The sequence below is a fragment of the Geospiza fortis genome, unplaced genomic scaffold (assembly GCF_000277835.1).
Source record: "Geospiza fortis unplaced genomic scaffold, GeoFor_1.0 scaffold281, whole genome shotgun sequence".
NCBI classification, from domain to species: domain Eukaryota; kingdom Metazoa; phylum Chordata; class Aves; order Passeriformes; family Thraupidae; genus Geospiza; species Geospiza fortis.
Genome location: NW_005054340.1, coordinates 2,300,138 through 2,326,168, shown reverse-complemented (window position 1 = coordinate 2,326,168; position 26,031 = coordinate 2,300,138). Strand labels below are relative to the sequence as shown.

The following is a 26,031-nucleotide window of genomic DNA, read 5'->3' as shown; positions in this document are numbered from 1 at the left end:
GATTCTCTGCACCTTCTGGCTCATTCTACAGAGCTGAAACCTCTGGACCACAGCAACAAGGAACAGGAGATTCTGGAGGAAGAAGCAGAGAGTGCACTACATTGAGCAGGTAAAATCCTAAAAAGCTGAGAGTTGTAAGGGGTGGGAGGGAGGAGGTAATTGTGACAGCCTATGGAGGCATGTGTTGGTTGACATCCATGGATTGGATCAGCGCCAGTAGGGTGTCATTCCATCACAGAAAAATGGGAAATTCGAGTGTAAAGGCAATATCCTGAACTGTGAAATCGCAGAGTGTCCTCAAAGGGAGCATTCATTATCAGGCTGTTATTATCTCAAGGGCAACATGGCTTGGGTTTTTCATATGGAATGGAATGGATTGGAATGGAATAGAATAGAATAGAACTATTTCAGTTCCTGCCTGAGTAGGTTCAAGATCCATCTGGTAAACACAAATGCCCCCAGCTCTTACCCTTTTTCTGGCAGCCAGCTATATTCACAAGCTCTATGTGCCTCCCAAGCACTGCAGTTTGTTTTGACCATCATATCTCTTATTCCACCACTGATATGCAAGCCTGTGCTATTTAGCTTTGCTCCACGTTACAGTCATAAAAAATGCTTACAGTTATGGCTCACTAGCCAGGGATTAGATATTGCTAATGTGTGCCAGGGATTAGATGTTGCTAATTTTATAAACTGAATCCATGCATTCCAGTTAATATAATTCACTGATTTCGATTGGTCACTTCTTAAGGATGTTTACATTTGAAGCTGTTTTATTGAGTCAGTGTTATAAATTTGGCCCATTTGTACATTTGGCTCTCATATTTCTTTGCTTGGAATATTTCTTCATCCCCCAGAGCTGCTCTTCTAGTTGCTCACTTGCTTTTCTGCCAGTGCTGGTCAAAGTTTTTGCCTTTGCCAGCTGGATAAAAAGTTATTTTCTAGTCATACAGTATTTTATTTTAAGCTAGAATAGATTTTAAGAAAGTTTTAAGTGTAACTATCAGATTTCCAGGTGAAAGACATAAGTGGATTTTCCATGTGGGACATCTTATTGAAAGGAGGTGTTTGGAACAATGGTTGGAAAACCTGTCAGCTAAGTTTCTTGCCTTTGCCTGGAAGTAGAGCCCTGCTGGGTTCAGAACCTCTGAAATGCACTCTGCAGACACTGGGAAAAAAAGGAGGCTGTGTTTGCCATGCTTTAAAGTCCTGAATTAAAGGACTGCACACAATCTTTCAGCTTTTTATGGTGACAGACTGCAAAATATTTTTTGGTATTTTAACTTGTCTATGCCTGAAAATATGCAAAGGCCACAGCAGAGACTGGCAGAGCGCCTGAGGGAATGGAGTTAGTCAGATTCTAGCACCAATTGCCTGGGTGATGTTGCCAAATTTTATGTTCCAAGTTTCCTTTGAACCTGTTTCAAGTCCTGATTATTTTGCTCTGACCCACAGATCCACAGCCTGCATAGCGGGAAGAAGAGAAGGAGTCCAGTGACAGGCGGCCTCCTAGGACCTGCAAGTGCTCCCCAACAGCTGGCTATCTACAAGAGACACAAATACAGGTCCCTGGTGCTTGGTGGATGAAAAAGAGAAACAAATACCTCTCAGGAGACTAAATTTTTTTCCACATGCAATAAATATAGGGCTAAGGAAGATGACGTGTATCTGCCATGGACTGTCAAAGCCCAGGAAGAAACAGAAAACAAAAAGCCCAATGAAATGAGGAGTACCAAAAGGAAGAAAACAAGTGGTGGTAGAAACACAGTGACCACAATGAATCACCACATTTCCAACTGTGATAGAGACTATTCGCAGTCTACACACAAAGCTCCTCACAAACAGTGGCCTCTACTCATGGAAAATATCAAACCAGACTGTTTCACCCACCTGACTCATGCTTCATTGCTTCAGCACCCGCTTCCCGCTGCTGCTTCCCCCCTGGGGCTCACACAATCCTCTGTGCCAGTGACTGGCTGAGCTAAACCACTTGAACTCACAGCTGCAACCTCTGGGTCCCTCAGTCATCACCCAGCCACATCCTTATGAAGGTCTGCAAAGTCCTCACCAGCAGCTCCAGTCACTCCCCTGTACAGGTAGCAGTAACAACTGAGAACCAAGGTGGCCAAAGGCATTCAAAGCCATGTTCTCATCCTACTTCCAGCCCTGCTGTAAACCTTGTCAGTACAGTATTCCTGGACTGGCTGTTTCAGGTGTGATCTGGAATATAATATTCATTCTGCCTTCCTTCCCCTGGGCTACTTTGAGGGCAGCTACTGCCACCAATTAGTCTCCTGGTGGGAAGGTCACTATGGAGCCAGGGTCTGAAGTGTCCTGTTATTTCAGAGACTGGCTTTTTGGTGGCTGTAAGAGAAGGGATTCAAGACACTAAGCCTGTCTCTGCATATTTTTGACGTCTTACTAAATTGCCAGCTTGACAGAGGAGAAAAGTCATTTATATATCATTATGCTAACATAATGCATTTCTTAGTGTTGCTGGTAAGCCCTCCATACTAAATGAGCCTTTTAACATCAGTGTCATGAAGAATATGCACATTTTCTTCAGCAATAAAACATCATTGTTCAACTTTTCACTAGTTTACTGAGAAATAGTATACTGAGAAAGTTTATTTCCTTTTGAATAATTCTCAGTAGTTCCAGAAATGACAGGGCAGCAGTTACATTGCGTTTTACTATCCCTGATTAAAACTACATGATGGATCATTGTCATCACCAGGAGAAAAAGGCTGGAACTTTAGTAACCAGTAAACTCGTAGGTTAACTTCTGGAGTAATCTATGGTGGATTGGATGGCCAAGACATGTGAGTGATTTGTTTGGTGCCCATTTATTGCTGTCAGGCTGCTGAGTGTGGGCCACAGATTGCACAGGGGAACACTTCAGCAGTTCCTGGCAATTCCGCTGATACTTTTGAAGTTCCCACATGCATGATCACTGCATGTACATTAAAAATCTCCATAGGAATTGAGACATAGGTGTAACCCCACCAATTCCAGTGTAACCCTACTGGAATTTTCCAGAGACTAGGAATTACAGAGTGGGTTGTAACAAGCTGAGGTATTTTTTTTCAATCAGTCTTACTCCGACAAGAACAAGACGGTGCAGGAACAAGACTGTACATCACTGTACTGGGGTATACTAAACATTTTGCCATGGAAAAAAGGGACAGCACAGGAACACAAATAAGAATATATCTGGGCCTGCTGCTTTCTCCATCCTCCTCCTCTCTAAATAAAAATTAAATGTTATTCATTAAAAACTTGTCCTACTTCAGCACAGTCATTACTAAAGCAGTAACATGCTTCCCTGGTTGCCCCCACCCTTTTCCCACAACAGGGGCAGTTTCTTTTCAACAAGGTACTCAGGACAAAAGAAGAAAGCACTTTTGGATAGCAGTGATTGTGTCTCAGTTAAAACAGGATAATTTTGAGACTTACAAAATGTTGGCTTATATAAAGATATTTCAGATACTAAAAGTCATTCATAGATTTGGGACAATCAACTAATGCAATTTTGGAGCTAGACCTGAGCACAGAAAAATATAATTGCAGTAATCAGTCTTCACTGAGATGCTCCTAAGCTGTTTTGGTTTTCTTTAATTTATGTATTACTATAATAAGCAAAGAAGAAAAATCTCAACACCTTAAACACTCATCTGAGCTTTCACATGGGGAAAACAGAGGCTTTCTCTTCTGTTTTAAATTCAAGCTAACCAAAGACGTAAAGAAATCTGTATATCCTGTGGCATCTCCAAATGAAGATTTGCTATTGTTTTTTCACATTGGTATTTTCCTATCTGCCCAAATCACTTAGCTGAACAAATTAGCTCAGTGCATTAAGCATGGTGCTAATAACACCAAGGTTGTTGGTTTGGTCCCTGTATAGGCCATTCACTTATGAGCTGGACTTTTTGGTCCTTGTGTGTCTGTTTCAACTCAGAACATTCTGTAATTCAGAAACTGATGAACATGAGTTTTGGCCATGTTGAAACATCTTTCTGACAAGCAGTAGAATAGATTTGTTACTTCTCAAGTTTCCAAGTACATTCTTAAATCTGGCAGCAAAGTATGTAAATGGAATGTGCCTAGAAAGAACACCCTTTACCCAAAATTATGTTTTGGATTTTTTTCTTCTAGTAAAGCTATTTTTGATATATGTAGCTCCGTGTCTAGAAGTAAATGGTGTCACTTCCTCTGAGAGTTTTTTCTTTGTGATTTAAGTATGATGAGCTCAGTAGCAGTCAGCTCCAAAATAACTACAGTACAGGTATTTGTCTGAGATTGCTGGCATCCTTAAGAGTGTGTTGTTTTAAGGGTGTCTGAAGTTTGTGTGGTAGTAATTGGCTTGCTAGAGAAATCGTTGTAGGGACCAGGAGATCCAATTAGGTGTACAGTTTTCAGTGTCATTTCTTGACCTTCTGGTTCTTAAAATTCAGCTGGAAAAACCAAAAGCTAATTCTTGCTAAGCAAGAATTCCTGCTTAGCTTCTGTAGCAAATCTGATCCTTAGACATAGCAAAACAAATGAGGTACTAGAGAAGAGCAAACAAGCAGCTTGTCTTGACTTTTCTGTTTTAGTTGAAATGATGCAAGAAGTGGGAAGTGCCATCTGTTTTAGATTCATGTAATACTCGCTGGCTCTGTTGTCTGTGTTATTAATTTTGTACCATTCTTCATAATAAGTTTGTAAGGTTGGCCAAGGTTAAGTTCTAATTGCATCAGCAATTGCTTGATTCATGGCTCACTGACACATGGCTGTATGTTTGTCAGTGAATCTCAGCTTGCTAAATCCTTTTTTGTGAGGGCAGAAACATTTATGGACATCAGCGAAAGTGATTTTGTGCTTTCACTGACATATGAAATAGTTGACTATTTTGAAAATAATGTTTTAAGTTTAACCATTATGAATTTAAAACCAAAATCACATTAAAAAGTGCAGTTAAACTTTTTTTGATGGGGAGAGAAAAAACAATCTTTCAAGCTTACAGAGCTCAGTGCTCATATCCCTAGAAACCTTAAAAATGTGGTGCTATGAGTTGTAATGGCATAGGTGCCTTGAGAGTGCCCTGCCAATAAACTATGACTCTTTTCTTAAAAGTGAGAGTAGTTCATCCTCTGACCTCTGATTCTGTGAATTTTTCTGTAATAGTAAATTTTAGGAGGAAAAAAAAACCAAACAGAATGGCCTTTAGAGACAAAAAGGTTGCTTATTACTCACATTCTAAACACTTTAAAAGTCTCATTTAAAACAGATGAAGGACAGGGAGGGCAGGGAAGGGTGACTTCGGCAGCGTGCTGTGCTTCTGGGGCTGCCCTGCTGGAGGTGGCCCCTCCACAGAAGCAGGTTCCTCAGAACATGGACTACCATTCTCAGTCCCCATGTGGAGGATAAGGTGGTGTGTTACCTGCACTGGTTTTTAAGTTTTTGTGCAGAAGTGCAAAGCACACTCAATGGAATCTAAGAGAAAGTTCAGTGAATCTGACCTTCCCACATGGCTTGCCTCAAAAACCTTCCAGATTTCTTTCCTTCATTGAAATAAGTTGATTCAGGAACATCCATGATCTGCCCTGCCATAAAAGCAGCTTTCCACAAGGACTTACCACACAAAAAACCCTTTGTAGCTGAGAGTTTTTGAAACACCAAGTGAGATTGGTGCATGGCTATTCTTGCAAAAATATAAAGAGGCTGTGCTCAATATTTGATTGAACTACAACAAGCACCTGAGCACTTGAGGGACTAAACTGCCCTCTTAAAACTGAAGAAAAGTTGGAGTCCTAGTTCAAAATTCTTCCCCAACCCTCTTCAAAAAGAAACAAGGCTGGGAGTGCCTCAGGAAGATGGCTAAGCAACTTGGGATTTACTGAGTGAATTTGGAGACTGTGAGTCTAACAGTTACAGTTCAGGTGAAAGACATATAGATATGGACCAGCATAGGGAAAGGAGGAGTTTTTAACATTTTTAGCATCTTTTGGGCAGTCCTGGTTATCTGGAATGAGGCTTGTGCTTGTTCACAGTGCTGTCATACCACCTTCTTTTATTTTACTGTCTTGTTTACACTGTCTTATTTGGACTCAAATAGTCTTTTCAGTTCTGTTAATCGTTTAACTGCTGTATCTCTAAGCCATCACAAAACAATGACAACTTAAACTCCTGTTTAATTGCTTCCAAATATTGTTTACAAGTTATGAAAGGCAGTTTTAGGCTAAGAGGATTGAATTTGATGACTAATGTTAGCATTTGTCAATCCAGTTATGAGACCTGCATGCATGAAAAGGATCTTTCCTGAAATACCCTGTATGAAGATTTGTACAAAGATAATAGGGTTGTTATAAATGGAAAATTAGATAGATGTTCACATTTTAAATAGTTAACTTAGAAAATACACAGGTAGGAGAGAACTGAAATAAGATTCCCCAGACACAAATAATTCTGCCATTACTTGCCTTAGAGGAGATTGGCCTAATAATTCTTGTAACAGCTATTGCAAGTGTATAGAGGAAATCAAGTAATGATGTGCAGGTCTAGAACATAGTTTATAAAAAGTTAAAACTGATTTGGATGATTTACCTATGCATACTATATTTGTCTCCATAGTTCAGACTCCAATCACAGCCTTTGTTATTCCTGGTTATTGGGAGGACTCTGGGGTTTTTAAAACATCTGGATAACATGGGTGCAAACAGAACTGTAAGCAGTTCTGCAGCTAGCTGTGTGGGGACTTTCCATGTCTGTGTGGCCTTCAACTCAACACTTTGAGAAGAGAGGCCTGGAAAGAGAGAGCTGTCCAACACTAAAAGTTGTCTTGGGTTGAAACAGGATGGTGAAGAATATGCTGGCAGTCAGAATTCCAGAGGTGCCCTGTTCTGACCTGTGGCTCTGGAGGTGCTGGCTCTAGATAAGGAAGGAACCTAAGGCAGGTCAAGGCTGCCCAGGGACTGCACAGCAAAGCAGTGTCCTGGCAGAGGTGGTCATTAGGCAGAGTAAGGGAGAGACATACTGAGTGTGATTTGTTGCATGCCATCACAAATCACAGTATCCTTTTACAGCTTTGGGCAGGTTTACAGGTAAATGTCAGGATAATGTATGTCAGGATAATGATAATAGATGGTTTCAGCGTTTATAAGACACTATATCCCATGAAATACACAATGCCTGGTGAAAAAGCTTTTCTAACAAAGAGCCTTGATTTAATGAAGGAGCAGTAGATTTTCTGGAGTACCAGTGTGCTCATTTAGCAAACAGATGTGGCACTTACTATACTCATCTCCCAATCCAGCCATTTGTTATCACGCCTCTGCCAAAGGTTACTTTAAAAAGAACCATGAGAGCACTTCTTAGTCATAAACAGCAGCTGGTGAGGCTGCAATATCTGAAGCCCTTGCAGCTGCTTGCTAAGTGGATGTGTGTCCGAGCTCCAAGGCATTACAGCCTTTCAGGTACTTCTGACTGTCTCACCCAAGAGTCCATATGCAAGCTTTGTTTTTCATTCTTATCTTGTTTCTTTACAGCATATAGTGATTTGGGGTATTACATTATCAATAAGCTGCACCATGTGGATGAATCAGTGGGAAGTAAAACTCGGAGGGCCTTCCTTTATCTTGCTGCCTTCCCTTTTATGGATGCCATGGTGAGTGCCTGATTCAGAACTGAAATTTAAGGTTAATGCCATGTTTTTGTGACCTTAGTTCACAAACTTTGTTACCTGATGGGAAACTGAAGTATGCAGAAGTGTGTCCTTTGCAAGCAGTAATTCTCTACATACCTTGACTCATCTCCTGCTACATGGAGAAAGCATCTGAGTGGACTTTAAACATCCAGAGATCATAACAAATGTCAAAAACCTCAGCTGCCTTGTCAGAGTTACAGTATGTGCCTGTTGGAAAGCACTGGTAGTCTTGTGATAAGCTGCGCTGGTTGTCTGTATGTGACCTCATTCTGATTTGTAGTGAAAGATTTGGATTTGCCACGCATTGCCAGATCTGCAGAGCTCACAAATATTTTCTCAAAGCAAATTTGTCAAAAATATGTTTCTTACCACCAGTTTTTTCAAGCACAGCTAACACAAGTATATCTCAAATGCTTGGGCAAGAGAGCCACACATGGGGAGAGCTGCTGCTTCCCAGATCACCAGGCTCATTGCTTGTGGCCTGGACAACATGAAAATGTGGCAGCCTCTACCTCTGTGTAAAACTGGTAAAGGAGAACCTTCTCATGCCAATGCCTCCACCAGTCTCTCACCACTTTGATTGCCTGAAACAGTCGCTGACAATAAAAAGAATATGGATCATTTAAAAGAAGTTGGATTTCTTTTCCAGACAGGACTCAGTGTAACTCAGTGGGCCAATGAATATTACACTTTAGAAGTGCATCCAGCAGGTGCATTTATTAGATTTATCATTTATTAGATTTATCAAATTTATTAGATTTACTATGATAATTCATCCTGTGCAGCATCTGACTTGTGAAGGGCTGCTTTCTTACTATATGTGCTCAGAAATGTCTATACAGTCTGTAAATTTATCCCTATTCTCCCTGCCAGCCTGACATGAGGAACTCAATGCAACAGTACTTTCTCTGCATTAATGGCCTAATGTTTGCCCAGGTTCACACCAGATACTGCTGCAGGTTGTTTGTGTACGATGTAGCAACCAGAAAACAGTATTCTTGGACCTGAAGTCAATCGCAATATCATAATCACTTCCCAAACTTTTCTCTGTCTTTTTTTCAGGCATGGACCCATGCTGGGATTCTGCTGAAACACAAGTACAGTTTCCTAGTGGGATGTGCCTCCATCTCAGATGTCATAGCTCAGGTAAAGGGTCCTCATAGAAGCCACTGTTCCCATTGTGTTATGGAGCAGATGCTTTCCTAAACAGGAGCTCTCTAGTACAGTCTCTCTGTGCCTCCTCTCTCTTCCATAAGCAAGACACCAGAGGAGGCAGTCTTGTGTGCTGCCCTCTGACTGTTCATCATGTGAAGGCTATTTGCTGGCAGCTGTGGTTTAGGACAGTCTCACTTGACTGGATCAAGTCAGTTCCCTGGGCTGTTTGCCTCAGGGTAATGTCCTGGAGCACGTCCACAGCCCTGTTCATAATGGCTGAGAAACAAGTTCTGTATGTACACGTGTACATTTGGGGAAAAGAAAGGTCAGGCAAGGAGACCAAGGGCTCCTACCAATCCTGAGGCCAAAAGAGTGCTTTGAAATAGATCTGTCTCTCTCTGTACATTCTCCCCAGCACTTTGCACAGTTCCAGTGAAATCCTGAGCTGGAAGTGAAGGCATGATTCTCCAGCTGACCTCCAGTCAGTTTTGCACGTGGTGTCTAACCCAAGGAAATGCAGTGTAAGCCACCTTCTGAGTACTTGTTACTGTTCCAAAAGGTGAAGGCTCAGAAGTGCTCCATAAGGGGTCTATGGTGATAACCCCTAGGTGATTCAGAGAAGACAAAATGTTTTTTGAACTTTCAAAAGGAAGTTGTTAACTATCCTGTTGCTTTATGTTAGGCGCACTGAAAAAACAACATTCGTACACACTGTGTTGTAGCATTTAAGAACCACTATACAGCCCTCATTTGAAAACATATAAAAATATTTGGAAATGAAGAGTCCCAGCAACTGTAAACAGTTGCTGTAGTGCCCCATTACCAGCTGTATGGTGTAATGACTGGATAAGAAAGAGGATAGAACAGTATGACATCAAAGGAAATATGAAGTCAATGGCACTTAGTTCCATTTTCTGTAGTATTTTCCTTCCACTAAACATAAGGAAACCATAAACCAGGTTGAACTGTTCGGTTAGTTGCTACTCTATTTGTCAGGTCTGCTCCTCTACAGTAGTGCACTAAATCCCCAGAGATAATACCAATTACTGCAAATGACCTTAACCCTCAGGGTCTGCTCTTGTTCCGATGTGACCCACAAAGTTTCCTGACCCTGGCTGTCAGGCCATGTGAGCTAAATACAGAAACAAATTCTTATTTTGGCCGTGCCCTTTCCACAGCGGTTGGTGAGGGGGGTTTCAGGGTTGTGAAGAATAAGACACCTGTCATCTTCTCTCAACAGAATACTACACAGAGCAAGAGCAAATCCAGAACACAAAAGGTTGTGGCTGTCATAGCCCAGAACTCTACACCTACAGATGCACCCCACACAGGGAGTAGGGGCACAGGCAGTAGTGACTTTTTCTTGAGTAGCTTCATGTGCACAGGCTCTTTGTGACTGACTTTGCTTCTATTTACTGAAAAGCAATGTTTTTGTAGGTTTGAAAACCCTCATAAGCGGGGTGGCCTGCCTCAGGAACATTTGCAGAGCGTGGTTTTTCTTAACTACTTCTATACCTTTAGCAATGAAGGAGAGAACCTGCACCTGAACAATGTGTGTCTTACTTCTTGTAACTCACTTGAAATGCCAGCATGTCCTGGCAGAATTGTCTTGGTTCTGCTCTTCACACCACCAAACACAGTTGGTTTTCCAGTTGTGACCCCCATCCTGAGTAATTTGGAATTTAACAGGCATTTCATCCACTCTGTACTTAACAAAGAGCATAATATCATATTAATCAGTTCCTTTACATTTTATGGATTAAGCATTTAGTCTTAAGAGGCTGAATTATGAACTGTTCATTAGCCCGAAAGTTTCCATTTAATTTACATTAATGTGGCTCTCAGCTGAAAAGCAAATAATGAAATAGTGAAATTTCACTTGAAAAAGCTGAAAATTAGGTTGACATAAGACTTCCTGCTTCTAAATGTTGAAATGAATATTTTAAAAATCTGGCTTTTTAATTGTGACTACCATCCCCACTGCTCAAAAAAAAACCAGTAGGGCTTAGAAGCTGACCCTAGAAGCATGTCTCCAGCCTCAGTGTGTATCAGAATAGCACATTCTCCTGGGAAGGGTGACTCTCAGCCACATGCCTGCTGCCAGACCCTGCCAGACTTTCATGCCAACTTTCTCCTATTTATGGGTTCTAGTCTGACACCTGCCTGAACTTCAAGTCCTGTGTCATAGAGCATGAAGTTAACTCCTGTTCTTCTCATGTACATGACCAAATACTGGGGGCTCCTGACGAAAGTTTCTGTAGAACTGTAGCCATGCAAGTTGTTGCTAGGTAGGAATCAGACAGGAATCAGCCAGGAGGTGTGTTGGCCCTGGAGAAGCACACAGGCAAATTGTTAATTATCTGTTTGTTTTCTCTGCAGGTTGTTTTTGTAGCCATTTTGCTTCACAGTCACTTGGAGTGCAGGGAGCCTCTCTTGATCCCAATCTTGTCCCTGTACATGGGAGCACTTGTCCGGTGTACCACTCTCTGCCTGGGATACTACAGGAACATACATGATGTTATTCCTGACAGAAGCGGACCTGAAATGGGGGTATGTCTTCATGCTTGTGGTTTCTTGAACTCAATAATTTTACATGGGTTTTTTTTGTGTTGTAATACTGCATTAAACCACTGTGCATGTAGGGCCTTCTCTCTGTCCTTCAGGAAGAACATTTCAGTTAAAGAGGCATGGTGGAAATTATTCCAGCAACAGCACATGTGACACAATGCCTTCCATAGTTTGGATGTGTCTGCTGAGGACCTCTGTACTGAGCTGTAAGACAGCACAGCATGAACTAAAGGGAGAACACCTTAGTTCATATGGAAGAAGATACCAAATTTCTCTTTTTCTTCAAATGTCATATTGTTTTTCATGGAGCTTTGTCTGGTAGTCAGAGCAAATTATGCAGATAGATATCTTATGCATTATTTATTGAGATCCATGACACATCTTCTTTTGAATCAGTATTGCTACCATGAGTGAAAATATTTTAGGCTCCTCATCTTGAAAATTATTGAAATTAATGTACCAAACTGACAATGGATGGGAAAAGCAGAAAACCTTTCTCCTTGCTTTTGGTCATGTGCTACATGTTTTCTTCCAAACTCACTTCATTTTTTTTTTACCCTGTGTTGCAGGGAGAAGCTACAATAAGGAAGATGCTGAGTTTCTGGTGGCCTTTGGCATTAATTTTGGCAACTCAGCGAATAAGTAGGCCCATTGTCAACCTTTTTGTCTCCCGGGACCTAGGTGGCAGTTCTGCAGCCACAGAGGTAAGAAAGGCAGTGCTCCTCAGCCAAGCTGACAAGAAAAAAATTGTCTTAAGGACATTTCTGTTTAGTGCTCTTTTTATGCTTGAAAAGAAGATTGCCTGGACTCTCACCATGAGCCCTTCTGCCAGGTCTATTAGGACCTCAACCTCAGCAAGACCAGTAGAATTTTTTCACTGAACAGTGTCTGCATCCCAGGTTTTCATGCTCTACACATAAGGACATATAGTCTGGAGCATTTAGATCCCAGGAATTTTAGGACAGTTGACAGTAGTTCTATGTCGTACTCTTTCCTGTCATGTATATTTTATGGCTGTGCAAACTGAAGTGAAACTACTGTTAACAGTCAGTGCATCACACAGAACAGAGACATTAAAAAGTAATATAAAAAATAATTTTTTTTTTTTTTTGCCTCCTGGTTGGGATATGAAATGCACCCTGTTTCTCTTGAGGAATTTCAATTGCTCCAGTAAGTCTCCTACAGCTGTTGGGAGGCAGATTTCTGATTGTGATGCATATCCTTTACCAATGCTCACCACAAGCTGACCCATTCTCTTAATAAGTCTGGGGAATTTCTGCTGCCAGTTTCATGTGAGGATGTCTAGATGCATATAGCCATAGGATAAGCAAAGCTGTAAGATACTAAATTAAAAGAGAAGTTCAAAGAACTGCTGTTAATTTGTCATACATGATATGGTGTATTTCACTCACTCAGGGGGTGCCAGGGACTGCAAATAAACAGCTGTGAGAAAAGAACTTAGGAAACTTAACACTTTTACATATGTGATTCAGGGATCAGTCTATGTTTTAACAGTGGCCTTTGTACAAGGGGAGACAAAAATTAGCAAAGATAAGTTTTGCATTTCTTGGTGACTTTCAATTTTAGATGCATCACATTTCATAGCTAGCCAGTTCCGTTTTGTTGCTATTAGGATGACTCCAAATACATGTCACAGCTGGGGATTTACTGGAAGTTTTACACTAATAGTTATGGTCACATCCCAACTTTTCTGATTTCCGAAATAATTGCCTTTGCAAAGGGAGGTGCTGACAATACAGATAACATCAGTGTCTGGAGCATCTGTATCCACAGCACTTTTACAGGTCTCCTATTTAATAACAGCAGGAGCTTTCACTGTGGGCAGGGAGTCCCTGTGAAGGACTAGGCTGTAACATGTTCATAAGGACCACAAATCTACTTGCACTGTCTAGCCCCCTCTGCTTTTGTTTGGACTGCCAGCACAGTTGTGGTGATTGGCCTGCCCCTTTGGTGGTGGCTTTCATAGGGGCCTTTCTCATCTGTCAAACACAGGTGCTAGACATTTAGGAAAACTTTCAGGTATGTATGTTGGAATAACACTAATTGAGGAAAAACACTGGGAAAAAATCACTACTAAAAACTTAATACTTTCATGCAAGCAGAATCTAGGATACCCAATATGGCAGTGAATACTTTTTCCTTTAACAGGTACTGTGTCTTTGCAGACTTTTTGGATTTAAAAATGAAAATAAGCAAAATAGCGTTTATATTCCTTACTCGATTTAACCTAGTTAGGTTTCATATAGATGGAAATTCTGATGAAAATGCAGTAATGGGAGGGTGTGCAATTAAAAAATGCAATCTTAAAATTCCAATTTGTTTTATTTGAACCAATTACTTTTTCAAGGTACATTAAACATTATTAATGCTGTTATTAGCAGGGAAGGATCTATACCACTCTCTTCCTCTCTGTGGTTATCACCACATTCCACTCCCTTTTTAAACAGCACAGGGAACAAATTAGCTCAATACATGCTCCTGTGTCTGTATAGATCTTTTAACCAAGCAAAGACAGCAGTTAAATTTATAATGGGAAAATGGGCTCAGATAATCAAGAAAATGTATTTTGAAAGTTTGGGAGTGAAACAGAAACATCAATAGTTACCAAAAGTCTTTCTTAACACTACCATTGCCAGATGTAAAATGAGTCAGAAGTATGTGGATTGTAACAGATCTGAAACCTGCAGACAAAGGGCACCCAAATACTTTGATTTCTAGAGTTAAAGAGAGTCAGGCAGTTCTCAGTACAGATGCATACTTCAGCTCTGAGGACAAGAAAATTTGGAGTGACAGTAGATTTACAAGTAGCCACAGGAAGAGCTCCTAAACACCCTTCCTACATGAAGGTATTTGGACTTTTTCTTCAGCAGCCAGAAAAATCACCAAAATATTTCATACATAATATGGGGGGGGGAGCTTATGTCCTTGATAAACCTCTTGGACTGTACTTTTGAGAGAGTAAAAGGGCAATGAATTGTTAAAATTGCAGGCATTGAATTGTTTCTTATAATGTTCAGCTGGAATTATTTTTGTCTGGTGTTCATTGATGAGCACCTGCCTCCAAGCAGTCATATTGATGTCCAAATTCAGTCAGTCACTGACATCCAATGATTTATATATAGTCTGCCTTACTTGAAACCATTTTATTTATGGATAACCAAGTAAAATGCATATAAATTGAAATTATATGGTATGATCTAAAACTACTGTGAGCTGCAAGGCATTCTGCTGCTCAGGTATCTGTAGGCAAAATTACTCAGGGGCAATATGGGACAAAGGTGTTGGCCTGATAAGGAGTGCACCACAGCTCAAGTTAACTATTATCTCAGAGTATCAGAGTGATGGTGAAATTACAAAGTTGACTTAGGTAACTTCATGGCACAAAAAAAAATTCATAAGCTTGAAATGCCAGGCCAAGTGACGCCCATTTCGATGGTCTTCCTGAAACAAAAAGCATCAAGTCCCTGGTCTGGTTTTGCATTGTGCCACGGTCAATGAGGTGATACTGGTGGGCAATAGCACCCTGTGTTAGTTTCACTGTTGTGTTTGAAGATTTGAGGTTCATGTTTCTCTCTCTCTATTCGTAGGCAGTGGCGATTTTGACAGCTACATATCCAGTGGGACACATGCCCTATGGCTGGCTGACAGAGATCAGAGCTGTGTACCCTGCTTTTGACAAGGTGAGTGTCCCTGTTAGGGCTGTCATAAATACCTCTTGTGGGGTTTTGCATGTGTGGTCCTCCTAGTTCTCTCTGTTTGTTGTTTCACTGATAGGTTTTCTTAAAATCTTGTTAAAATTAATTGGCTTTCAGTGGCTTCAAGCTGTTGTCTGATTTATGATTTTAACCTTAGCTCTGTGTTACAAGGTATTTAGCTGCCTTTTGGATAGATAGGTGCTGTTATTTTAGGGATTAAAAAAAGTTCTTGCTATGAGGTTTCTACTCAGGTAATGAAGTGATTTCTCAGAAAGTGTCATCACTGAATGAGCAAGCTCACATCTCTGCTCTGGATTTTGTGGTATCTCCCAAGTGGGTTTGGGTTCATTTGCTTATGTTAATATTTAGCAAAGGGTGTTTCACAGTCTGACACTAACAGAGATAACAGACATTCTTTTAGTAGTACTGACTTAGCTGACCAAGGCTATGAAGATTTTTGTTGGTAAATCATGTAATTATGTAAGAATGCAAGGACTGCTCCTGGAACTGAGCACAGAACAAAAATTAATTTTGTTTAGTCTTTTTTTGCTCTGATTTATGACTGGTACTCACTAGTCCATATATTATGCAAAGAACAGTCCTGTCCTATGACTCTAGAATTCAAATGCCAAATCGTCTCCTTCCCTTTATTTACTAATTAGTAACTGAACTTTCTGGTTTCAAATACTTATGAAAAATAGGGATTTTTTTCTCTGGAATGTATCTAACTGGAGCAAGCCCTGTTTAATATCATCCACCATATTTCCAAGGAGAATTTAAAACCAACACGAAGTCAAATCAATCACAACCTCCTAACCTGCCTGTGTACAACTAAATTGACCTGTCAGATAAAATACCACATGTAGGTTTTCTCAGAGGCCATGCTGCTCAAAAGGAACTGCAGATGCAAACCCAGTGAACTGCAAGATAAAAATAGTTTGGGACAGGAAACTCAGGAGCTGCTAACCTCATTTGATGCAAGCCACAATCAAATGCACTATTGTCAAGCAGTAGTAACAGCAATTAAGACTCCTAAATTCAGGTCTGATTTAGCTGGTGAAAGATACACTGACAACTGCAGAGGCGACAGGATTAGACCAGGATTTGTCCATTTGTTTATTTCAGTTAAATGGCTTCTCTCAGGGCTCTTGTGGGACACTGTGAGGAAGAAAATGCCAGGATAAGGCACAGATGGGTACAGTTTATCTAACTGCTGGAAAAGTACTCATGGGAATTTTAGTTCCATGTTTGAAGAGCAATTTGTAATAAAATGTACAAAATTAGGTAGCAGCAGTATAAAGGGTATTTCACCCTGGCAACCATATGTGTAATTGCCTTCACTGTACTTTTCAGACAATAAATACCAAACCTGAAACCCACAGTGGGTTTTTGAAGATTGCTGTGAGAATTGCTTTTCCCTCAGTCATGCATCACCTTGTGTCACTGTGCCTTCCAGAAGCTTTGTTTCCTTATCATAAGTTTTTCTCCGAAGAGCCCAAATAGAAACACTTTTTTATTTCTGGACCCTGTAAGGTGCCCATTGTGATTTTCAGAAGCCAAAACAGTGTGTTGCATTCAAACTCCCATTTTCTTTTGTTAGTTATTCAGGAGGCTGGCAATACTGATGGCCATCAGAAGCACACTGACTGATGGGATTTGAGATGCCCCTCTTCAGGGGTTCTACTGGAGAACTCAGATTATTTTCTTCACAAGGGAAATCATTATCTCTCTTCACATTTGTAAGAGAGATGCAGGGTCCTGCTTCAGTCTTTCATGAGACTTTGTGTCCAAAGCAGCCCCATGGCCTAGCAGTTACATTCAGGCTAAGGGTTACTACTGACATTTTGGAAGAGAGCAGGCATATGCTAGTTCTGTGCTCTGTATGCTGTTTTACATGGTGATAATGCCATTGCTCCTAATGGACCCTGCCACCTGGCTCAGTGCAACACCAGTTTTGAGATTTGTGAATGCTATTTATCTGATGACTAGATGGGAATGCTATTTATCTGATGACTAGATGGGAATTCTTTTTGCTCCATAGTGTTTTGTTCTGAGAACTAAATAGTGTGGAAGCGTTGTGACCAAAGAGTATGTGGTCAAGAGTTGGAGCAAATGGCAGAGTGTGGCAAGGGCAAGGACAGCAGCATTGAGGTACAAACAAATGAGAAAGCTTTTTCTTAGCAGCCCTTTTGGATGGCTTGTTTTGGGTGTGCTTTATTTCCCCTGTGTTATTTTAGGCTTGCTAGAAAGTTGGGCCATGCAGCAAAAAGTTCATTTAAACAGTGGTGAGTGATGTAAGCAAAGCTTATCCTCACATCTGTGAAAACTAACAGCAAAGCAAAGTATTTCTTCAGAAACACAATTAATAGTAATAGATGCATGAAAAAATGTTTACAGGGAGTTTTCATCACCTGTTCCCAAAAAGGTCAGATGGAGTGGCTTCCTGCTTTAGGTTCTGGGTTGCCTAAATCTTCAAGCACCCAAAATTCCAAGCAGGTATTTAGGCAGGAACGTGGGGCTATCTAGGTGCAATTGCTGCACTGATCAGAACAAAAGCCTTAAATTGCAAAATCCCATCAAGCACCTGAATGTGTGTAGAATTATGTACTGTTCACAGAGCTCCACTCCCCAAATGTGCCTGCAATAGTTCTATTTCTCCTACAAGTGATTCCAGTAGAGAAGGCTGACTCTGTGACAGGTACTGCTGCTCTACCCCAGTTACAGCTAGGGTGTATAAATGTACATCTCATGGTACAGGTTTTATCAGCAGGTGCACAAACTTGTGTAACAGTCCCAGGGTAAATGCAATAGATGACCTAACAGCCTCTTCCTTAAGGGCTCCTAATGGTAACCTGCTTTGATCCTCTCCTTTCACAGACCATTTCATTTGGTTTTATGCTTTCCCCAAGGGCAATTTTAAATCTTCAGCTTCATTTGCTACATCAGACATTTGGAAGAAGGCTATTGTTGTTTTAAATAAAACTTTGTTGCCATGTGAGTGCAGAGTCCATGTTCAAGGTGGAACATCTAATAGTCCTAATTATGTTCTGTTCATTAAACTGCATTAATGGAGCCAGCTGTTCCAGAAGCTTTGTTTATATTACCTGCTTGTCTAATTGGATCAGTAAGGATGCTTGCATTCTTGATTTGGTACCAATTTGTGGTAAACGGGAATCAGATCCAGTTTTTCCTGTGAAAACATGCTGCAAACATTAAAATAAGGTTTAAAAAAAAATCATGTGGTGTTTTCTTAGAAAGAGCTACCAAACTTTTTCAAAGATGAATTTGTTAAATAGAACTTATTATATGGAAAAGTAGGGAGATTACTCAGCCCTCAGTGACCATAGCAGCAGTTGTTGTCAGTTTAAGCAGAAAATGTTCTGTAGTGGTACAAAGTGCTCAGAAAGCTCTAGGTTATAAAGCAAACAAGCCAAGTCAGACATGGACAGGCACAGACAGTCAGGTCCAGCACATGACCCTGGTGCCAGCAGCTCCTGGTAGTCTGGAGCCAGGCTAATGCTCTCTATCTCTCTCTCTTGCCCTAGAATAACCCCAGCAATAAACTGGTGAACACCAACAGCACCGTCACAGCCACACATATCAAGAAGTTCACTTTCGTCTGCATGGCGTTGTCCTTAACGGTAAGAAACCTTTGTTCAGCTCAGTGGTTTTCATCTCAACCAGAAAATTGTCTCCTCTACCAAATGCTAAAAGCACTAGCAGTTTAAGAAAGGTGAGTTGTCTTGTCTTGTGAAGCTGTGTTGTTTTTATCTGGAGAAGAGAGTGTGATCATAGTATTGGAGTAACAAGAAAATCAGCTGTCATTAGCTCAGGCTAGATATCTAAAAGGTTGGAGTTACTCCATTTTATTTTCACTACTTTTCATTTCAAATCAGCCTCCTGTGCAAAAAGATATCAGAGACCTGCTTTTCTTTTCATCTCTTTTTGTTTCTTTTTTAAAATGAGCAAAACTTCATGTAACCAATGTGTCAGGAAGACAAAAGAATTCATTTGTGTCACATGCAGTGGGATGGCAGCCTGTCCCTGAGCATTTTTCATGTACTGTGAATGGTGAGAAAGGCAGCATGGATTGACCCTGCAGTAGCTGCTCCCTGCTGCCTCTCCTGGCACTGGGTTTTCATGTGGGGGTACTTTGATGCACGTTTGTTCTGTTTGCTCTCAAAATGAACTAAAAAGAGCAATCTCAGAGATGGTACTGACACTGACGAAAGGATCTAAATCTGTGTCATTTCATGGGGATGATTTTCAGGGAGGAATTTTGCTGAGCCTGCCATGTTTCAAAATGACCAATTTGCACACATAAATACAGTGCATTTTCCCCAAGAACACTGTTTCTGCAGTCTTCTTAGCAACAAACAGGCAGTTGTGGAAGAAAACTGCAGCTGGTGGGAATCATAGCAAATAATGGAGCAGATGACCAGTGTAAATCCAATGTCTGTTTCTATAAAGGATGGATTTATATCAGTGCTGAGGGCCAGGACATCATCTCTACACAGTACCTGCACTAGAAGGACAAAAGAAAAGGAGAACCTAGAAAATAAGTTTTTCATAGAAGAAGTCCTTCATTACACTAGAAATGTACTTGGGAAATGTGGCAATTGTTTTAGGATACAATGCTCAAAGTCCCACAATTGAATCTACTCATACCCCAGACAGGTTCACTGTTTACCCTCAGCGTTGCATGCTTTCCATGGGTTACCTGGCTGCTTTGGAATTCTCTTCTCCCTACATTCACAAATTCACTACTGAGCATGGGAGTGCTGACAGAATTTCTCTCTCCCCTTCATTTTAGTGTAGAACCTTTATGTCTGGGTTGCAAATGGCTTATGCATGAAGAGAAACTAATTTATGTCAAAGGAAATGTTACAGCACACAAGCCAGAAATATCTGTAACCATCTTCACCCCACCTGAGAATGTGGGATACAGAACTCTGTGTTATTTCACAGTTGAAAATGAAGCAGTTCAATCCATCCATAGCTGAATTACATTTCTTCTGCTCTTTGTTTCCTATACTTTTTCCCTAAACAGCTACAACTGGCCACCATCAAAGACAGAATTGTATGAACCAGTGTGGCATCTCCTCTGTCTTTTAATTTCCTTAAGCTTGACCTCTTTTCATGTGGCTTAGAGACCAACAGCTCTTGCTCTAACTTGTATTTCCTAGAGCAAGAAACACACATATGCCTCCACTGAATTGGCCATTGTCTGGAGACTTTCCTTGAGACCCTAGCTCTCATTATCTACCATCACATGTCTTGAGGTTTTCTTTTGTGTCCTGTTCCAGACCAAAGTTATGTTCTCTAGAGTTGGAGCCTTCCTCAAAGTCTGTCAGTGTTGTTACAAACCCACAAAGGGGAAAGCGTTCCTTGTTCTAAATTGTTCTGAGAATACTATTTCAATCTCAGAGTTTTCTCTGAACTGACTGTATTATTAATCCCCCATGATATTTATCCAGTTCTGGTTACTCTGGTTCTGATGGATTACAAGCTTTTCACATTACCATCACTACCCTCTTCAGAGTAATTTTTAATCACCTCAATTAGCTTTTGTTTTGTGACTTCCTGGGATTTTGTATCCAGAAGTTCTCATTTTACTTTCAAGGTCAGTTCTTTCATGAGATCATCATGAGACATCTGCCCGCAGTGGAATTCCAGAAACACTTTTGAGGTCCATAGCTTTTCCTGTCCCATTTCTATTTTTGCCTGCTAGTGACAGATTCTTAGGATTGCTTGTCAACAGACAGAGCAGAAAAATAGACACGAGCTCTAAAGATTCAGTTATATTCAAAAGCACAAGCCTGCAAATGCTTCAGTACACAAACTCAGCAAATGTTGGGATGGCTCGTGTTAATGTGTGCCACAGGCTCTAAGGAAGTAGACTTCAAATTTGCCTCTGTTATGGCCAGGTGAGTTCTCATGGCCATTGGTGATAGCTGTGTTTTTATTCAGGGGTTCTACTTCAACAAATGGCAGTCAGGCTAGTGGCATCACCATTGGTACCATCTAGTTCTTTCAGGTCAGAGGGAAGGGCTCCCAGACTGATAGGACAAAACAAATTCAGTAGTCAGGCATGTAATGTAAAGGCATTTTCCAGTGGATGATCTGTAGAAGGATTCCAGAAGATGTAAAGATAAAGGAAGTCCATTAACCACTCGAAAAAATAACAGTGAAGATTTAAGTACAAGCAGCAGCCCTGCAGGGAAGCACCTTCCCAATGTAAAACCTTGGGAAGCTTTCAATCATCAAAGACATGCTATTTCAATAGAACTGGGAGAAAAATGTCCTACCTCCTTCCAGAGACCAGTCATGCCTGCACAAGAAGTACTGCAATCCTACTACTGCAACAGAAGCACCTTGTCACTTGGTATTGACAGTATTAGGTCAGAGTAGGAAAAAAGGGCACAGTTTTGTTAAGAAACATAACTTCATGGTTTGTTTAAATCCTCATGGGACCTGAAAGGCTACACCTGAGCCTTTCCAGGCTAACTTTGCAACATGCACATGTGCTCTGTCAAGGATGATCATAAGTACTGTCTCATGGCTTTGAAGCTGCTATTTATGCTAGGGTATTAAAGCTGCTTCTTCAAAAAACGGGAATTAGTTGTATTGCTCAGTGAAAAATGTGTAGACAAGCTGATTTATTTAAAGGCTTTAAGCAGAAATCATTAAACTCCTGATAGGTAAGATAGCTGTTGTGATTAGTCACATTGATGTGGTTTTTGTTGTAAGTGGGGATTCCTTCCAAAGCCATGTTTTGTGACTCTGCAACTGAATGTGAAATTTGTGTAGCAGAGGGAAGGGACTAGGCTGTAGAATTTTTTCCGTACAAATAAAGGACCATTCTGATTTTAAAAAGCTAGTCATGCTTGGTAATTTACATGCAGTTTAAAGGGTGTCCATAATGCTGTTTGCCATTATCTGTTACTTCACTGCCAGTAGGCACTTCAGGAAAAATGCTTCTTTCCATATATAAACAGAGATACTGCTCCAAATGCCAATGCTGCTGCCATTGCAGGTCAGGCTGTTGAAGAAGTAAACATTTTGGTTCAGTGCTGTTTAGATGGCCCTGCAGATCAGCCCTGAGGTTGCTGCACAGCTGTAAACTAAGGGAAGACACAGACTTAACAGAAAAGTGGTACCTCTGTAGCCCATATCCCTTTGGTTGTGGGATATGTCAGCCTCAGTACACTGCAGAAATTCCAAAATAATTTGTCTGGGTGCTAATTTACTGCATTTCTCCACTGCAGCAAAGGTTTGCTCTGTCAGGGGAGAGCACTCCCTCACATATGAGCTGTGCATAGAGGGGCAGGCTCTGTGAGGAGCAAGCTACTCGAAGGAACCTTGCCATACACAGGGGAGTAATAGCAGGCTGTGCTTTAGCAAAATTCTATTTCTTAGAATTCTAAGAAATTCTATTTCTTAGAATACTGGTAGTATCTCTGAGCTTGGATACCAGAGTGCAAAATTCAGGGATTTTTCCAAGGCAGCCTGTGATGGGGCACAAATACTGCCAAATTACATTTCTCTCTCTTTTTCTCTTTTTCTTTCTTTTTTTTTTTTTCTTTTTCAATCTTCTCCCCATTTCCCAGCTGAGCCTTTTTTAAGCCCTCTGTGATGACACAGAAGTTGCAATCAGTTAAGATCCTTTTCCCTGGCTAATGTTAGCTGCTGGCAGCCACATGATTAGTGTTTGGTCATCTGCCTCTGAACTGCAAGGCTTTGCAGGCTCATTTGACATCAGTTGTTAGTGCTGCTGTACAAAAGTAAGAGAGGCCTCCTTTGTGAGGGCTCAGGCTGCTTTCCTGCAGCCGCTGCAGCCTCGTCTGCATGGCCACAGCCGTGCCCTCACACATGTCTGTGTGTGGGGCCGTGTGCCCTGAGCTCAGAGGCAGCCATCGATTGTGCAGGCAGCGCTGGGAAATGGGACACTCAGCTCTCCCAGGGGACTGGCAGCAGTAGCATTCACGTCTCAGAATCATGCTGGAAGACAAGTCATGTCTTAGTTAACACGAGGTCTGAGCACCCTCATTAAGTAGCTGCCACCGGGGTAAAAGCACAGCCAGCACCAGCTCAGTGTGGCTGGCAGCAGGTCACTGCATGGGAGCATACAGGGAGAGAGAAAGCAGCTTCTCAGAGAGCACTGTGACAGCTCCCTAGCTCACCAGCACTGAAAGTGACCCTGAATAGTCTGCACTTACTTGTTCATTTACAGCAGGGAAGGAGCAATCAGTTCTTACAGCAGTAGTTTGAGAACTGCGCAATTTGGTTCAGCTTTGTCTCTCAGCTGGGACAGGCCACAGTGGTTTTTGGGATACAGTTCCAAACACCAGCTCCTGTTGCTGCATTAGCTGCAGTGCTATCAAGACACATGGCCAGTTATCTTCATATTCTCCGGTGTTCTGTGGATTGCAACAGGTTTTCCCTTCCCAGTAAGACAGGCTCAAGGTGCCAGGGTGACACGCTGTGTGCACCACACCATGTTCATCCATCTGTCACCAAGCTCATGTACAGCAGGAGAGCTGCACAGTACCTCGAAGTTTTAACATGTGTTCTATTAGAAACAGCTTGAAGCTCTTTCCAGCTATTTAAGAGGAATTTCAATCTTGCTTTGCTTTTTTTTAAATGAACATATGGTTATGGACAATTGGGGAAGGTAGCAGTTTTCATGAATAAACAGACTGATTAAGGGGAGAAGCTAATTGTATAGAATACTGTTTTGTTAAGTGTTAATTAGTAAACACTGCTTAAGAAACAAAATCTATCATTTTTTGATGTTCAGTTTTGCCCTGTGATTTTTCATTCCTTTCTATTCCAAAAGAATAAAGATAAAAGATAGAGTGGAGAGAAAGTGTTCACATTTACACTCATATGTGTCTGTGTGATTTATGCAATATTTATAAATTTCATATTTACTTGTTACAAACATACTAATGAAAACTTTAAATCTCTTAAAAAATAAATAAAAAGAACCATCACCATGAAGTTTCAATGAAAGTGAAGGTTTAGGCACTTAACCTGCACAGATTAATGTGCATTGTGTTGCGGTAACCAAATTCAAATTCCAGGTCACCTGCATTAGATTTAAATCTCAGTGAAAGTTTAAATGCAATGTACTTAGGAGCAGACAGCTGGTCAGTTTACTGGCTTATATGCTTAACTTTGAGAGTTGGTGTGTGTGTCAATACATGTCAAAATGTCAGCTACTTTACAGTCAGGGTTGGTTTATTGACGCCTTGATTATGTTGCTCATAATTGAGGAGTCTAATGATAACTTTAAAATGTTTCTAATACTGGTAAAATTATTTTCTATTTTATTTGTTAGATAATGTCTTAGATTCTATAAATTAAAAGCTAGACTTTTTTTTTTGTAAATAGAGTGTAGTATTTAGATTCATAACTTGTTCTTTTGATGCAGGATTAAAATGTACTGATTACTAAGAACTCCTGCTGATGAGCAACTGTAGTTTGAGTTACTACTGGCAAGTGTTGTTTCTTTCATTTGCTGCTAGTTATCAGTCTCTTAGGAAGAGCAGCACACAGACATTTTGTCAGCTCTCCAGTGATTATACCTTGTAGCACAGCAGCATAAACTACCATCACTTGGCAGTTATAGTCATCTCATAGATTAATGTATAATGTATGTACCTGATAAGCATACCATACTCAGTATCATTCTAGAGTGAGGGGTTTCATATCATATTACATCATAACCATCAGAAGGTTTAAGCTGCAGCATTTAACCTGTTTGCTTGTGTCTTTTACTTCCCCCCAGCCATGGGCAAAAAAGAGGGACAGATGCTGGGAACCATAGACTTGAAAGATTCAATAGAGGGACCCCATCTCCATCTGAAAACAGCAGGGGGAGGTCCAGAGTCACAGGGTTTCTCCTGCTGGATCCCTGTGATGGGATCAGTTTCAGCCAGAAGAGGGGAGGAGGAAAGTCTTTGTTCCATTTACAAGAGTTTACTGCAAGCCATCCCATCATTTTCCTAATTCTCAGTTATCATCTGCTTGGTTATGTTCTGATATTAATCATCAAGCACCGAGGAGATAAGAAAACCCTGATCAAGAACCAGGAAGCCAGTGGAACAGGGAAAATTCCCTATATGAAAAAATGAGAAGCACAGAAGACAAGACTCAGTAGTTGCTGCTTCCTGCTTAATTTTGTTAGAGCAAGAGTCAAACACTGTGGAAGAGTAGCAGCTGTGTTTCATCCAGGCTGAAAAGCCTTGTCTGTTTAAAAGACAACTTGAGATGCCTGAGCTTTTGCTCTTTGCTTTGGATTTGGTTATGCCAGAACTGCCAAGTAGGTACTGATTGCTGACTCTTCTGTCCAGTTTATCAGCAAGGCTCCACCAGCCAGTGAAATGTAGCACTGGCAGATAATACTGGAGTCAGAATGAAGAAAGGGAGAATATTCATACCAACTCAGTGTATTATTGCAACAGCATTGCCTTATTGACTTATTCCCTGATGCTGTGCAAACACTCTATACTCAATAGCTGTTCAATTTCCAGTTGAAGTCAGCAAATCATGTTTCCCAGCCTTAAGTCTGGCAGCTGATTTTTCCCATGAGGGACAGCAAAGACTGTTCAGTTTTCATAGGCCCATTTGCTCTCAAATATTCAGTCTGTAGTGTAATAAATATACCATTTCATATCCCTTTCTGCACTTACAAATAAGTTCATTTTCCACTTGATAAACTATCCTGTGTGAAGCTCTTACATGCATTAGAATGATGTATTTGATGTTTTCAACTATGCTGTCTGCTAAATAATGAGACATAAAGCAGCTTTGACGGAAGTTAAAGGAGAAAAGTTAAAGAATTCATTGCATCTCTGCAGCAAGCCTGACTGCTGGCCTACTAGGTACCCTTAGTTTGTACTC

General features: G+C 40.8%; 1 protein-coding gene across 1 annotated transcript in view; it reads left to right on the top strand.

The window, feature by feature from the left end:
* ANKH (ANKH inorganic pyrophosphate transport regulator) overlaps positions 1 to 26,031 on the top strand; it is a 104,756-nt gene that overhangs the window by 58,020 nt on the left and 20,705 nt on the right. Inside the window, exons 5-10 of the mRNA XM_031058265.1 lie at positions 7,527 to 7,645; positions 8,747 to 8,830; positions 11,219 to 11,389; positions 11,977 to 12,111; positions 15,016 to 15,108; positions 18,669 to 18,764. Coding sequence (XP_030914125.1) covers positions 7,527 to 7,645; positions 8,747 to 8,830; positions 11,219 to 11,389; positions 11,977 to 12,111; positions 15,016 to 15,108; positions 18,669 to 18,764 — 698 coding nt within the window. The remainder of the gene's footprint in view (positions 1 to 7,526; positions 7,646 to 8,746; positions 8,831 to 11,218; positions 11,390 to 11,976; positions 12,112 to 15,015; positions 15,109 to 18,668; positions 18,765 to 26,031) is intronic.